The following is a 16,538-nucleotide window of genomic DNA, read 5'->3' as shown; positions in this document are numbered from 1 at the left end:
GTGTGTGTGTGTGTGTGTGTGTGTGTGTGTGTGTGTGTGTGTGTGTGTGTGTGTAGCTAGGGCTCTAACTGGGTCCTGGATGCTTTTACAAAGCTAGGGTTGCTCAGATGCCCAGGCCATAATGCCATCTCTCCTACTTTGTGCCAAGGGGTTGGGGGCATTTAGCTTGGAGGTCTACAGAAGAGAGAGCTCAGCCTTGGAGCAGGAGGCTGCCGGGAAGCAGGTCTAGGACCCAAGGGTGTGTTTGTAATGAGGCAGTCAGGCTACTCCCCTCACAAAGCATCCTCCTGCCTTCCATTAGTCAGAAGCGCTGATAGGTACACCTGGCTTTCCGGGCTTCCAAGGACCAGCCCGTGTTTTGTGTGCTTGATGGCAGAAAGAACCGTTTAGCCCGAGACTGCTTTCAAGACAGGACTGGAGCTACACTGGTCCCAACATCCTTGTGTTCTACCCTAGTGAGGCTAACGGGGTCACTCTGGGAGAGCCAGGGCTCTGCAGAGCTTCCTGCTCCATTCCTCATTTGTTCTGCAAAACTGAAACCGGATTTCCTGAACAGGAGCCCCTGGTCACCCTGCCCTTCTCTGTTACATACTGCCGGTCATCAGCACATCCTGGCTCCAGCCTCAACCAGGGATGCTGCCAAGGCCAGCACGGTGCTCCTCGGCAGTGCTGCCAGAATGCAGATGCCCGCTGACCCCGAACCACCTCTGGGAGTAGCTCTGGAGGGTTCATGGGCCAGGGCAGCTGCCAGGCACCCCGTGGCTGTGGGAACAGAGGCAGGGATAAGGCTGGGCTGAACATACTAAGAAGTTCTCGAAAGCCCTGTAGGGTGTGAACCAACAGTCAACCTGAGGAGGAGGAAGGCTGAGGTCAGACGGAGACATGGCTACTGTGAGTGAGAGGTGCTGCTGTGGCTCCCAACAAAGGTACCCCAAGACTATCACCTCTGTGGACTGCCCTGGTACTTAGGCCTATGTCTTGGATTTGTTTCCTCTGCAAAACTCCACCCAGGGCTTCCCAGCTCTAAGGCACTTTGCATCAAGCCCAGGTAGGGGAAGGGAGGCAGCCTCTAATCTTTAGCCTGTCTTTGCCCTTTTTTTTTTTTTTTTTTTTTTTTTTTTTCTCAGAAAGATTCTGTTGCTCCCTGGGTGAAAGAAACCCACCCATCAACTAGAAGGCCAAGGCTGGCAACTCTGGAAGCCCCTGCTCCTCCCTGGCCAGCAAGTCCTGCCTCCTCCTCTGCAGTATACCTTCAGCCAAAGGCATGGGCCTGGGCTTGCCTTAGGAGATGCACCAGCAGGCAGAGGCTTAGTTAAAACCAGCCAAGAAATTGGGATGATGGGAGTAGAGAGCTTCCCGGAGGAGGCCTGGCTGGTTATCTCAGGCACTCGGCCTGCTCACCCAAGCCTCTCATCTGAACAAAGGCCTCAGGTGCTCCCCCAGCACCCACACTGTGCCTTCCAGGAGGTGTGGGGCCAGGCCATGGCTCTGGGACCCCCACTTCTTCCTGTAGGAGACACCGGGCACAGCAGCTGAACTTGCTGCTGGGCTCTCAGGAATCCTGGGGGAGCTTGTTTAACCACAAAGACACCTTGGCAGGAGTGACAGCCACAAGCCAGCCTCACAGGAGAGGCTGAATTCAGATAAGGCTAACACACGGCCAGAGGCTGCAGGAATGACAGCGTAGATTCACAGGCAACAGGAGGACTCAGCAGGTCCTCCCCTGGCTGACCCGATGCCCCTTCCTGCCCACCTCTGACAGATCCTCTTTTTTTCCCCCACACTTATACATCAATTCTTCCTCCCCCTCTATGCCCAACAAGGTGACAAGGACGCTGTTCTTACCGTCCAATGACAGCCAGTCGTGCTGAGAAGAAGGGAGCGTGGGTAGAGCCCGAGCTTTGTACTCAAACACCACGGAGTTGGAGATAATCTGATTATTGAAGGCAACTTGTAGGGTCACAAGACCCGTGTCATGGGCTGGAAGTCAGAAAGAGAGAGGTCAGGGTCGGGAGGCTTCCTCCACACTACCCCTCTTTCAGGTAACAGCCTGTGCCCACCTATCCCACAAGGCCCAAGTGTGTGACATTTCTGGAAAAATTGTTGGCTCCAGATTTAGCAGGTGTCTGGGATCCCCAAAGGAACGTCTGTTTGTTTGCTTGCTTATGTGCTTTTGAGACAGGTCCTCACTATATAACCCTAGTTGGTTTGGAACTATGTAGACCAGGCAAGTCTCAAACTCCCAGAGATCTGTGTGTCTCAACCCCGGGCTCTGGAACTGTAGATATGTGTTTTATCTGTGTATCTGGGAGTCTGTGTTTCTTTTGTCCCTTCCTGCAGCCATGTCCTGACTTACTATATGTGCCATCTTCAGTGATTTAGGAGCTCGGCTTCCTGCTGATGGCAAGAGTTTCATCTGTGGCTCTGTGGCCCTGCTAGCCGGAGATGCTATGGGCTCAGTTAGCTGCTAAGCTGAGGAGCGAGCACGAATGTTGCACCCCCTTCCAATGATTGTGGGAGAGCAGGAGCTTATATTCTAACGCAGAATCAGGGCTCAAAGACTCCTGAACGAGCCAAAGAAATGGATGAAATGTTCTCATCAGGAACAGGAGCGAAGCCGACCAGAGGCAGAGCCCTGTGCTGCTGGGTGATGCTGCTCCACTGAGATACCTCCATTAGCTCCCCAGGGCTGTGCTGTGGTCCCCAAAGATGCCCCATTGGCAGCAATGGCTACGCTGGGGCTTCACCCCCGATAGGGATCAGGTTATGTTTTCTGGCCACTGCTTTTCTGAAGCTGGGACACCAATACTCAGGGCCTCTCCCGGCCGGGATTTCCAGGGAGGACGCATGGGGATCAGGTTACTGTTTGGGCTCTTGGCTTTCAGAAGCCTACGGGCACAAGGAAGCCATCCAAGTCAGCTGCTCCTGAGGACAGGGTGAAGCTCTGGCTTCCCTCAAAGGACATCTGCAGATCCCACTTCCGATGGGAAACCCAACTCATCGGCCATGGCCTCGCTCCAACTGAGGTGTGTATAGAAAGCAGGTCTTGGGGACATCACTGTCCAAGTGTGACCCAGGAGTCTTCTTGCTCTGCTCCCAGACACAGCCTGAAATGATGGCCCTAGGGTGGTAGGGGTCATGTAGAACCTCCCAAGGTGCTGCCCTGGACAGGGATCCCAACGCTCTCTGCAGTCTTCTGCTATCCCACATCCCTGGGCAAAACTCCAAGGCTGTGGCTTCCGTTCTCTCCCAGAGATGGGCCTGCTTTACCAACAAGAAGGGAGGGCTTTGGGAACTCCTCTTCTTGTGATTCCAGGGAGCCCTGTTCTCAAGGTGGGGGGAGCTATCACCCTGGGGTCCAATGTCCCAGTGGAGGAGCCTCCACCACTTTTAAATCCCTGCCTGGCTTCTGCATAACTCGCAGCACGGCTGAATGTAGCAGACTCTCAGCGCCCCCCCCCCCGCCCCCATCTCTGGAGATGGGGGCGGGGAACCTGCCAGTTCAAGGAGTCAGGCCCGGGGCCTACAGGCTTCCTAACTTCCCCTCTTCCTCAAAGAGCCAATCAGCAGTTCCTGGCCCCATCTGTGCCTCTCGTCTCCACCTCTGCTTCTGCTCTTATTAATGACCAAACCTTGCCTCTGCTGCCATAATGGTGTCTTGCTGATGCCAACACATCTCGGGTCTGTTCCTGCTGCCATAGGCTTGGGGTGGGGGCGCTGTCCTGAGCACTCCTGGAGGAGGTTCCCAGGGGAGTCTTCTTCCTTAGGGGTCCCCATTAGCCCTGTGTCCCTGGCTTACCTAGTTAGGTTATTGTTCCTCCTAACCCATTCTCTCAGTGTATACATATGTGTGTGTGTGTGTGTTTATACACACACACACACACACACACACACACACACACACACATATATATATATATATATATATACATATATGTACACACACATACACAGGGTCTCACTATGTAGCCTGGCCAGCCTGGAACTCACTAGCCTTAAAACAGAGATCTTCCTGCTTCTGCCCTCCCCAAAAGTGCTGAGATTAAAGGTGTGCACAAACACACCCAGCTCAGAGCCATCTTTTAAAGACATAATTTAGATCAAATTACTCTGCTGCCCAAAACCATTGACTTTTTATGCAAGTACAGTTAGATCAGACTCCCATTTGCCAGCCTCTTCCTGTCTCAGGGCCTCTGTGCTCCCCTCATCCTCTGCCTGTTGGGACACCTCCCACCCTTCCTAACACTGGCTCCATGCCATCCTTCCTCTGCCAGCCTCCAGGGTTGCAGTTCCCCGGGTCTGAGAAGGAACCCCCACTGTGCAGGCCTTTCCAGCCGCCCTTGTTGCAGCTCTGAGATCCTTCATCGTATTCTGTCTCTCTGCAGAGTGGCAGCTCCCAGCAGCCGACACCCTGTGAATTCAGCTCTTCGTGCTCAAGGCCACCGTCAAGATCCTGTTCTGGCCACCGTAAATGAGCTGCTTTCACCCATGCTCTGCTCACTTTGAGCTCCATCTTTTGCCTTCTGATGACCACCTAGGAGGCCAAGTGGGGCCTGCAAGCCAGCAGACTTCTTGGTAGACTCCTCGGCCTTCTGCCTCTATTCCGTGCCATCCATACTTGCTCAGTAGCCTGACTTGACTGACCACCCTCCCCGCCCCGGGCTTGGAGGAACTGTTCTCTGTCAGGTTTTGTTTTGCCCAGGCAGGCACACCAGGCTGCCAGGCAGCTCCCATTTGTGTTCTCTGAGCCTCATCTCCCTTCCCAATCTCAGCCTCTTAGCTGGCCTGGCTTGTGTTTGCCTGCCTCTGAGCCCTTGTTTGTTGCTGGAAAGGCCAGTTTGGATCTGGTGTCTAGTGTTTATCCTTTAGGATCAGCCTCAGTTTCCTCCAGGAGACCCTAAGATGACATCCCTCGCAGCTGGCATCACCTCCCAAGGAAGCGATTGGTTGACTCAACCCAGCCACTTTGGACTAGAAGCTCTTTGAGTCAGGTGTCTCTGGGCTGGGACTGCATCTTGGTTTCAGCCTAGGCATCTGCTCAACCCATGGCAAGTGGGAGACTCTTCCAAATGATTCAGGAAGGATGAAATAATGAATGAATGAACCAATCAATCAATACACCCAACAGGACTTGTTTCAATCAAACGATGTATTCTCAGGGGACAAGCTTCGTGAGGCTGGCTGCCAACTGAAGGTGCTCAGCCCTCGGACATGGCACACAGCTCCAAGGTTTGGGGCATCTGGCCGGAGGCAGGATATTTTAGAAACACTAGACAAAACAGTGGCCTGGACGGCCTGTGTGCGCTAAACTGAGGAAAGTGCTCGGGAAATCTTCAGGAGAATTACCTGAAGAGACCAGAAGGGCCCCGACTCCCTCTCCTCACTTTCCCTCTAGAAAAGTCTTTGTGAGATGAGCACCAGAGGCAGAGCTTGATGACCCCTGGCCATTTTATGTTCCTGGCCATGTGGAAGGAGGCCTCTGAAAACTAAGGCTCAGGGACACCAATCTACAAGGTAGGTTACACAAATGGTATGTGGCTGTCAGACATACTTGAGTGCGACTGATTCCAGCCCCCAGAATGCTTTGGGTCTTGACCTAGGATACCATTCAGAGGTCAGACAAAGCCCAGCCCTTTGTCAGGACCCTGAGGCAAGGCCTAGGCATTTGGCCAGGTATGGGAAGGTGTGGCATCTATTTCTAGGCCAGGCGAGTGAGTCCCCTTCCCACAGCAGGTGCACAGGGGACAGTTTAATAGCATGCTGCCATGTCTCCTGGGCTGAGCTGCCTTGGTCTAGGGTGGCATCTGTATGGCTGCTGTCCAATCTTAGCAGGGCTGCTAGGAGGACCTGGCGCTAGGTACATCTGGAGCCAGCCTTGGAGATGGCAAGAGCTGGGTCAGTAGTGGGGGCTCAAGGGTAGAAAATGAGAAGAAGGGCCCTGGGAGGAAGAAGGGGAATGGGGAGGAGAGAAAGGGAGAGGAGGTAGAGGTGGAGAAGGAGAATGGTTGGTTTGTAATCTTTAGAGTGTTGCTATAGGGGACAGGGTGAGCAAGACAGGCAGGCACTGGGGAGACCACAGAGGACTGTAGGGGAACCCTGTTGGCCTGCACAGCCCTGGTCAGCCTGCCTCTGCCTCAGAGTCCCTACTTTCCTTACTCATCCTGTCCCTCTGCTGGAAGCACCATTCTTTCACAAGCTCTCCGGCTGTAGTGTAGGATGTCCCTCTGTTCCCTTCTACTGCTTCTTCCTTGCTCTGCCTCTCCTGTCTCTGGCCCAGGCTAGGTAAACAAGTTATGCATACAGCTTGTGATGTGGGAGATTAATGACACAAAGGTTTCCCCAATCCCAGCCCAGCAAACAGAAAGGTCATTTTTCCAAACTGTGTTCAAGCCCCTGGAAACCTAAGCTGCTCCATCACAGGTCTCCAGCACCCCAAGGTACTTTGCCGGCCTTGGGGACACAACAGTGACTAAGAAAGACATGGTAGCCTGTCTTCATGGAGGTCCACGGGCGAATGAGAAAGCAGATCCGGTCAGAGGTCAAGGATGAGTAAGCTAGACAGAGATACCAGTCTCCGTAGATCATAACTCCCTAAACTGCGGCCCATGATACCACATGGGGTTGCCAAGTGGAATGACATAGTGCTACGAAGCTTGGCAACAGTGAAAGGTTTCTCTGAGGTGTTCCTGGCTGTGCTCGCCCATGCTGGATTGAGCGACTTTACCAAAGAATCCTTGCTTCGGAACACATAACATGTATGCTTTCCCCTGGCATGGCTGTCCTGTCACACGCCACCAGCAAACCCTGCCTGAAACACCCCATCTCTGACCTGGGACTTGTGTGTTGTGAACTGTAGTGCATTTGCTGCTCATATAGACACACAGTCCAATGACTGAGAACAGGAGACTAAGTCTTTCCCTCCTGTCATTGCTCAGCACATAAATACCAACTGAGTCCATTCCAGGTTGTATTATATTAGAATGTTTGCTTTTAAAGATTGTTTTCTTGCATTGCTGATTAGTTTCATTAAAGAAAAAAGTCAGAACTTTCAACAATTTCTAAAGTAGCCCAAACCCAAATTCTGCCATTTTGTACTTCATATTTATGTAAATTGGCATTGATGATTATAAAATCAAGATATTGATCAACTGAAAAATATTGAAGATGTTCTCTGCCCTTTGGTATCAAATAGCCAAGATTTAATATTTTACGAAAAAATAAACAACTCATCCATTTGTTAGTATGCAAATTAATACATGATAAATTATATAAATACCAAATAATTGTCTTAAAATCAATTTCTATATGGTTGGTTATCAGTAAGTGTCTGGCTTATTTACCAGCTTTACATGCCTGAACATCTGAGTCCCTCAGAAACTTCTGAGGTAAACAGGGGTCACAAGTTAAAAAAGCTTAAGACCTCATGAATTGGATGCTGCTGAAGTCTGGGCCAAGGGAAGGAGGGGCGCAGTCACAGAGGGCGCTCCTGGCTTCCCATGAGTCACTGGGGCCTTGAAACCAGAGACACATTATGCGTGTTTACCTCTCAAAGGAGCTTGATGCAAACACCCCAGCTCCCCACATCCCCACACATGGAAGGCTTCCCTGACCTTCTCTAACCCATCCTGTGCCCCAGATAAACTAATATCGCGACCACAGGGCCCTGAGTTCTCTGAGCCTCAGGCTGGCCTGGGCTGGGGCAGGGGCAAGGTCAGCTCTGCTGTAGAAGAGACTTTGTCTATCACCTTGGCTTGGCCACAGCTGGGCCATCTTGGATACGTCACCTGACAAATTGGTTCTTTAAATAGCTCCTATGCCGTTTTCTTCACAACCCTCATTGAGCATGCCTGGTATTCCCAGCTGATACAGGGTCCATGAGCCCCAACTGATGATATTATAATAGGCTGTGTGAGCTCACTTCGCCACGGCTGAGGAAAGCAGGGCAAGGACATGACTTTCTCAAGGTCACCCCAAGGCTGACTCAGAGTCTGCTGGTCTGTGCCCGCCCCCGTTCTTCCCAGTTATACAGCCTCCTCACCTGGGCAGTAGCAACGAAGCACCCCAGGCTGAATCAGGGATGCGGGCACGGAGATCTGGTCAAACAGGCAACTGTAACTATTGCTGGCTTCCTGCCACGGGCCTGTGATGAGGACCTTCACCCCTCCCTGCAGAGGAGAGAGAGCAGAGATGGAGCAGTTCCCCTGGGAAATGCAGCCGAAGCTTAGGGGGTGAGGGCTGAGGACCGCTGGCTGAACAAGCAGGTTCCCAGCCCGTTTCCCACCACCCGACACGCCCTGACTTCTGGGAGGCGCTCTTCTAGAAGACTGCCCGCAGCTTTCTTGCCCTGCAGAGGCCTTCCTCAGCTGGCACCCAGAACCCTGACACTCAGAGTTCCATGGCATTAGTTGGAAGCAGGGTTCCTCATGCCACCTTAGCCCATGGTGCACCTGAAAGCCAGCCAGCAGGGTCCCCAGGAAGGAAGCAGAGAGACAGGGGGGCATGCATTAGGGAGAGGTGGAGGGAACTCAGATTTGGAAACAGTGTCACCCAGAGGGACAGATGTTCTTGTAGAAAACTGGAGGGAAACCCAGGGCCCCCAGGGTGTGGTATGAGATGGTAAGCAGAGAGGCCCAAGAAGTGGGTGGGGTGGAGAACTCTCTCCAGGGAGAGGGAAAAATGGAGTGAAGCATTCAGAAGTGGGAGGGAGGCAGGGCTCAGATAGATCTTGGGACGGAGCTGGGCCTTGGGACAGACTGACCCTCCAGCTCTCTGCCTGCCCGCCCTGCCACTCAGGGTACCTGGAGCTATGTGGCTGGGAAGACGGTCCCACGCTGGCACTCCTGCACCACACCTGCGCCTGGTTGCCTGGCCTACAGAGCCCTAGCTGACCTTCCTCTGCTCCAGTGGATGGAAAACTGTCTCACAGACCCAAGGTGCCAATGGCGAGAAAGCATGAGGGGCGCTGGGCTCTCTCTAACCTGCTCTGGCTCCCAGGTTTATCCCAGAACGAGTAGACTTATGTGGCTGCTCCCAGGAAATCCCTTTCAGGCCCTTTGTTCCCGTTAGTGATTAATGGCACCTCCTCTCTCTCTCTCTACTGAGCCCCAGGTGGAGAAGGCTAGAGGTCCCCTACTTACGGCTTAGCCAAGAAGAGAGGCCGGTCTTTCGGGGTGGAGGGATGCTCTGCCCCGGAATGCAGAGGGCAGGGGCGCTGGCCTCTGCCTCTCCTGGCTAACCTTGGATAGACCCACCCCAGAGGCTCATCCACCCCACCCCCAAACAAGTAAACACCTTTCCCTGCAGGGGGGCGGAGAGCTGCGCTGGACGGGGTGGAGAGCGCCACCTGGCGCCCCGGCTGGAGAAGGCCGAGAGGAGCTCCAGGAGCTGAAGCGAGGCTGAGGCCCAGTTAGGAGCTGCTGCAGTGAGCCCTGAGACTTCCCCACCCATCCAGGCCAGGCCCTACCTCTCCGCTGCTGCCCCAGGCGGACCAGCCAGATTCTGTCTTCTACTCAGTCCCTCGTTCTCGCTTGCTCTTCTTAACCCTTGCTTGTCCCTGCTGTGGAGGGAGCTGACTTCCATACCCATGTTTGCTCTCAAAGTCCTCTCCCCACTACAATGTTCCCTAGAACCCAGGCTTATGCACGGTAGGGCTAGCCTTGGGCATAAGAAGTGGCAGGTGCTGTGTGCTAGGATGGTGTCCTGGGCTCTCTGTGGCCCACAGCCAGTAGACTTGCCCTTGGTGGGTAGCCCCCGCTGTTGGCAAGGGAGCCTTCCTCTGGGTAGGGATGTTTAGCTTAGGTCACTTCACCGTGGTGCCACCAAGGTTTGGAGAGAGTGGGGAGAGCTCAAGAGAGAGAGCTGCAAAACCACAATGTGCCCCCCCCCCGTTTATTTACTGTGTATGTATTTGCCTGCATGTTTGTATGTGTGGCTGATGCCCTGAGAGGTCGGGGGTGGCACCGCATCCCTGGAACTGGAGTTACAGATGGCTGTGAGCCATCCCATGTGTTCTGAGAATGCAGGCCCCTGCTTGAGGAACAAGTGCTCTTCGTGGCTGAGCCTCCTCCCTTGGTAACTGTCAGGCCAGCAGCTGATCCCTCCGGTGGCCGAGCCCGTCGAGGAGGCCTTCTTCCTTTCGCCACCACCTCCATGAAGTAGATCCAGGGCTGTGTCGCAGTGATGATGTAGGGCTTGGAAGTGACTGCCTGGGTGTGCTGCCCTGGCCTGAGCACGGTGCTCCCATGACCCTGGGACACGGGAGAACACTGGCCACAGGCGGTTAACATGTGAGAAAAGGGGAGACATAATAACTGCAATCCTCGGCTGTTAGCATGACGACGGGTTGCTGCCGGGGAACAAAGCACCGCAGAGATGACTGGAGAACCTCAGGACCTTCTCCATGGCAACTGCCGCAGGATGCCTCAGAATCCATCAGTTCCAGGGACGGTTCCCATGGCAACCACTCGCCCGGCTGCACTGAATCGTTGGTGATGTGTACGTGCCTGACAGTTCTAATTGCGGCTTCTTCTGCCTGGTGCAGCAGGAGCCAGTGGCAGGAGAGGAGGCGGCGGGAGGGGTTGGGGAAGAGGCCGTCTGAGGTCTATGTCCTGTGAGTCCTGAGACGAAGGGCCTTGAGTTCCCATGAGCCCTGGGCAGATACCAAGGCCAGCATTGGTGTGTGTGTGTTCTGTGTGGCAGTATGGTGTGGTGTAAGGGCTGTGGGTTATGTGTGCAGTGTGCTATAGTGTGTGTGGTGTGTTCTGAGTGTGGTGTGCACATATTGTATGTTCGCTCTGTTGTGGTGTGGTATGTGTGCATGTGTATGGTGTGTGTGCGTGGTATGTGTGTGTGTGCATGTGTGTGCACATGCGTGTGCACATGCGTGTGCACGTGCGTGTGCACGTGCGTGTGCATGCGTGTGTGTGTGTGCATGTGTGTGTGCACGTGCGTGTGCATGCGTGTGTGTGTGTGTGTGTGTGTGTGTGTGTGTGTGTGGAGGACTGGCTGTGAGGTAACCAGGTGGGTATACAGAGAAAACACGGGAACAGCGGCAGGAGGGAAGCACACTCAGAGAAGAGCCAGCAGGCCAGGCTAGGCACAGGACACCTGGGAGCCACTGCGTTTAGAGCTGCTGGGGTGGTGTGCCAAGTGACCATGTAGCTTGAACCCGTGTTCGAGACTTAAAGTGAGGTCCCAGCTGCAGGGCTTGGCTACGGAGTTCTTCAGAGCTTGCCAGAGCCCACTTCAAAACAGACTCCTGATGAAGTAAGCTCACACACAACCGCTTATCAGCTGGGGGGAGGGAAGGCAAGACACTGGGCAATAATGGCCAACACGGGGTTTGTGTGTGTGTGGTGGGGGTGGGGTGGAGGGGTCACAGTGTCAGCAGAGAAGTGCTGCTCTTACAGAGTGGGGTGACCCGCTATTGTCCTGGGTAGGAGAGCCTGGCAAGCCACCTTGGAGGCTTAACCGTGAGGTTTTGTTGGGCACCACAATGGCCTTTTTTCTCTAATCAAATTGGTTTCGCTTTGCTTCCATTTCAGGGTACCGGGAATCATCAGGGTTTCTGGAAAACCTGGGCTGGAAAGCCCTGACTTGCATCTGCCATCCTTGGCTGCCCTCTGGTGGAGAGCTGCTGAACGATGGGCTCCAGGATGGAAGGCTGCACAGAGGAGGAAGCCAGGCTTGCCACAGACCTCTCAGCAGAGGCTACAGAGCTGGCCTGGTGCAGGCCAGGGAGCAGGGCCAGCCCACCGCCTCGGTGTTGGGAAGTGTGGCTGCAGGGTGCCACCGCCTGAGTCCTAAGACTCAGTGTTCTCAAGTCCATGCCCTCCCTTCTGCGTGCTGAGGCCCAGAGAGGCAGATCTGAGAGTCAGGTCACGGGGCAGCTCTGACCTTCCCAGAGCTCACAATAGTCTCATCTCTCCTTCTTGAGCCCTTTAAACAGTTTTCCTAAGCCTCCCAGAGGAGGCTACCCAGTGGGTCTCTGGAGAGAACAGCAGGAGGTACAGTGACGCATGCTCAGGAGAGCAGGGTAACAGCTGAGCCATACCAGAGGAAGCCCAAGTGGGGTCCTCCCAAGGGGCTGGGGCGCGGCAGAGCTGAGGTGGACAGGGCAGTGTCTGCCCGAACACTTACTCAGTTACGCAGTTACTCTTCAGAGACTCCAGAGGTCCCATGGCTTTAAACATTTTTTTAAAGTTAATTTGATTTTTTTTAAGTGTATGGCTGTTTCGCATGCATCGTGTTTGCCTGGTATCTGAAGGGGCCAGAGAAGTGTTCAGATCCCCTGGGACCAGAGTTACAGATAGTTGTCTAGCTTCTGTGTGGGTGCTGGGAACTGAACCCTGAGTCCTCCTGAAGAGCATCTAATGCTCTGACTTGCTGAGCCATTTCTCGGGCCCCTCCATGGCTGCTATTTTCAAGCTAGAGAAGGTGGCAACTTGTCCCAGGTCACTGGACTATAAGGGTGGACCCAGGGTTCATCCCAGCTCATCCAGAGCCAGCCCCACCCTCCTGGCCATTTTCCTACAGTCGTGGTCTCACTGCTTTCATGAACATCCCGTGGACACCCACATGACTGTATGGGCAACAACTTCTCTGCCTAGACATCTGCCAGCTTTCCAGGCTGCCGGTCCAGAGCTACTGGGCTGCGGCCTGTGCTACTCTGATACCTTTCTGACCTGGGCCATTTGTGCACAGATCATCTTAGAACGGTTTTCCCAGAGGGAGGAGGAAGTGAGAACCTACACCCGTGCTTGTTGCCTAGCTGATGTGGCCAGGGGACCAAGAGTTCTGGGCAGCCACCGGCGACTGGGGGATAGTGTCTGATCCAGGACACAGAGGATGTGCTGGCACAGCCAGGGAGATGTGTAAGCTTTGCCACAAGCAAGCAAAGTGTTCAGGAGATCTGCCACACTGCTCCCTTCCTAGCCCTTGTATCTTTGTGTCACCCCCCACCCCCACCCCAGGCAAGATCCGTGTCTCCCTACAATCCTGTTGGAGCAGGAGTCTCTAAGGTCAGCTCTTTTGGTGACAGCTCATGGTGACCGTAGCACAGGCTAGACCCTGGCTCACATACCATGCTTCTGAGTCTGTAGATGGCTGAGTGTCCCAAAGTTACACCTTCCCTTTCACTGTTGATGGGAAGTTTCCCAGTGTGCCCTCCTGAAGCCAAGCTTGAGCTACAGAGACCAATAACCCTGCAACCCTGGTGTTGATTTCTGAGTACTATAAAAGCAGCGCCAAGACACCCCTCTACTCCAAAAAGATAGGAAGGTGAAGAGAGGAGGGCAGGGGAGAAAAAGGGAGGAAAGGAAGAGAAAAGAAGGAAAAGGAAAACCAAGGTGCTGGCAGGGAAGCAGGGGGCTGCTCCGACCAGAGCTGGGAAGGACAGCTTGCCTTCCCGGATAGCCCTGACTGGAAAGCTACCTGCTGCGGTGAAGTTGAGAGCCACCATGGGGCGGGACAGCTCTGCGTTTCCTGTCAGAGCTTCATCCAAAGAATGGCCACATGCAAGCAAGCTCTCCAGGCTGCACAACGGCCCGGGTGAGGTGGGTGGTGGGACAGTGGCAGCGCCTGCAGCTTACCTCTGGGTATGACCACTCCGGGGAGTAGTCAGTCACCATGAACACCCGTCCACTCTGCTGCAGCATACCCAGGGTGCCCTGGGCCGAGGCGGCCGAAACCACCTCGGCAACATGCATGTAGGCCATGGTGCTGGCCCCGCCCTCGGCGCTGCTCAGTTGCAGGGTGCCCTGTTGGGGGCTGCAGCAGGGAATGCACATCTCCGCCTGGGTGAAGGGCGCGCGCGCCCCATCTTCGGACTGTGAGAGCGCAGCGCTGTCCCCCGACACCAGCTGGTGCCCGTAGATTGTACCACTGCCCCCTTCCACGGAGATGAAGTCATTGATCAGATCTGAGAACTGATTGCTGAAGGAGATGTCAAAGTGGTCCAGGCTGAGCTCCATGTTCGAGGTGTTGCCCAGGCTAGGCTGGGCCACCGGGTAGAGTCCCTGCACCACATTGCTCGGGAGAATGGGGACACCACCTGCACTTCGGATCACCCCATTGGTCTCTGGTTGCAGGTAGTGCTCAGAGCCACAGGCCTGCAGCTCCCCAGACTTGAGGAGGACCTCACTCCCTTCAGCTGCTTGTGAGGTCTCCATGGGCACCTCCCCTTCTGCCGTCATGGCCTGGAAGTTGGCCTGGAATTGCATGAGGTGCAGGGAGGAAGTGGACTCTATCCGAGTTTCCACGTGGCCGCTGCAAGAGCTGGTTTGGGACGAGGCCTCTGTTTTCACCGTGGGCATCACAAAGTTGGCCCCAGAGTCGCTTAGGCTGCTGCTGTGGGTGTTCTGCTCGAGGGGGAGGGGTTTGCTGGCATCCTGCAGGAAGAAGCTGGGGGAGGGGGTCTGGTGGATATGGGGGCTGTGGCCTGTCTGGCTGAAGCTGGATGTGTAGTCCTTGTTGGAGTCTATGGCACTGAAGTCCATCTGCTCAAGGGTGGTGCTGGGGCTCAGGCCGCCGCCCGACGGCAGGAGGCTGGACCCCGCAGTCAGGGTAAGGGAACTGGATGCTGCAGCCGCTGCGGCCGAGGAGGAATACGCCGCCTCTTTGGCCATCTGCTGCTCGAAGGAGGTGTCTTCGGTCTTGATCTCCTTGGTGAGGACGCTGGTGAAGCCGAAGCCCCTCTCCGCAGGCGGCGAGTGCCGGATGTGGGTGCTGGCCACTTCAGCCTTCAGGCCCCCGCCCCCATATGTCTGGCCCTGCTTTGGATTATTGAGGAAACAGTCGGGGTCAAAGTTCATGGTGGTTTCTGGAATCTTCCGGCCACCGTCGAGGGTGGTGGAGAGGACCAGCTCTTCAGACACATTGGTGGGCAGCATGGACAGGCTATCGGAGCTGCCCGTGCTGGGGAAGGCAAACTTGTGGCCGTCGGAACTTACAGCCAGTACAAGGCCCTGAGAGGCATCAGGCGAGAGGAGGTGGTGGTTGGGGCCGGCGGTGGGGGACATGGTGTACACGGCCTCATTAGTGACCTCTGACATGAACACTGTGGCACTTTGGGACAGTCCCCCCATCACAGAGGCCACTGCCATGCTGGACACACCTGTGACAACCGGGCTGTCCACCATGTCCGGGTCGCTGTTGAGCCCGCTGCTGATGGACACGGGGGAGCTCTGGGTGGTGTCAGGGACCTCCACCTGGTTGGTGGAGGAGACCTCCGTGCTGCTCTGGTGCAGCAGTGCCGGCTTGGCCACCTTGCCATTCCTCTTTTCCCGGCTCGTGCTCCTGCCGTGGCTGGCTTCGTGCTTGCCCTCTGACACATCATTGTGTTGCACCTCCGAGTGGCCCCCATAGCCCCCGGCCCGCGGCTCCACCTTTGGTGAGATGATGCGGTGTTTGGCACTGTTACACTTATGATGCACGCTGCTGCCCGCTCCTGTGGGGATGGGAGCACAGCACACACACATGTGCATATATATGCACACAGGCACACACACACACACACACACACACACACACACACACACACACACACGAATAACGTCAGAGCTGGGACTTTGCCTGATTCTTCCCCCAAGCAGCTAGAACCCTTTAGCGCCTAGGCAGGACAAAGACCACAGTCCCTGCACACTTGGGATCCACTCCCAGGCCCAGCACTGCCATGCCCTATGTGACCAGCAAGGTTTTGATCCTGTTACTCTTCTTCAAAAGCAGCAGGGCGTGGCACGTGGGAAGCCAGACCCTCCCTACCACCAGGAGCAGTCACTTTTCAGGAAAGTCCTCTTCACCATCACAGACAGACCTTGCTCATCTGGAAGAACTCTTTCTGACCTGGACGACTCATCCCTGACATGTGGCTGGGACTCTACCCCTCACCCAGCCTCTCCCGACTGAAAATGGCTGTGTAGTGCTTCAAGAAACCTGTGACCTCCAGGAGATTGTTCTGGGGTCGTCCCCTTGTTCTGGGGATGAGAAGCCAGAGGTTGGAAGTGGAAAATGTGCCTTTTCCAGGCCACCTCTCAGACCCTAGAGTCAAAGAGCAGTCTAGACTCTGCCCTAGGGGCATGAAGTATTTAAGTGTTTGTGGTACGTTAGTTTTTTCTATGTAAATGGGAGGGAATGCATGTGACAATGCGTTAGTGTGGAGGGGGGGGACAACGTAGAGGAGTCGGTTCCTCCTGTCACCATGTGAGTCACAAACTCAGGCTTGGCTGAAAGCATTGTCATCTACTGAGCCATCTTGCCGGCCTGACACGAAGGTGTTTGACATGACCCTTTCCACCATTCGGTTAAGCCAGGATCTGTCCTTAACTCTCTGGGACCTTCATGTCTCCGAGGATCGTCGCTTCCATTCCATCAGACAAGGGTCATTTTGTGCTTGATGAAATGAATTCTGTTTCCGGCTCACCATCTAAACTCCTAAACACATGGAGCCGTCACAGAGCAGTGACCCAGCTGACTGATGGAAGCGTCTGATGGAGGCAAAGGGTGTGGGGTGGGGTGTGGAGAGCCATATCTCACAGGGCAAA

General features: G+C 54.8%; 1 protein-coding gene across 10 annotated transcripts in view; it reads right to left on the bottom strand.

Moving 5' to 3' along the window:
* Window positions 1-16,538, bottom strand: part of Camta1 (calmodulin binding transcription activator 1) — a 791,014-nt gene that overhangs the window by 70,237 nt on the left and 704,239 nt on the right. For all 10 annotated transcript variants that reach the window (XM_055615328.1, XM_055615327.1, XM_055615329.1 and 7 more), the window contains 3 exons: window positions 13,590-15,445; window positions 8,039-8,165; window positions 1,846-1,980 (listed from right to left, as the gene is read on the bottom strand). In XM_055615328.1, coding sequence (XP_055471303.1) covers window positions 1,846-1,980; window positions 8,039-8,165; window positions 13,590-15,445 — 2,118 coding nt within the window. The remainder of the gene's footprint in view (window positions 1-1,845; window positions 1,981-8,038; window positions 8,166-13,589; window positions 15,446-16,538) is intronic.

This window comes from Psammomys obesus, unplaced genomic scaffold (genome assembly GCF_907164565.1).
Source record: "Psammomys obesus unplaced genomic scaffold, mPsaObe1.curated_primary_1811, whole genome shotgun sequence".
NCBI classification, from domain to species: Eukaryota; Metazoa; Chordata; class Mammalia; order Rodentia; family Muridae; genus Psammomys; species Psammomys obesus.
The sequence above is the reverse complement of the archived record's forward strand: the minus strand, read 5'-3'. Positions and strand labels throughout refer to the sequence as shown.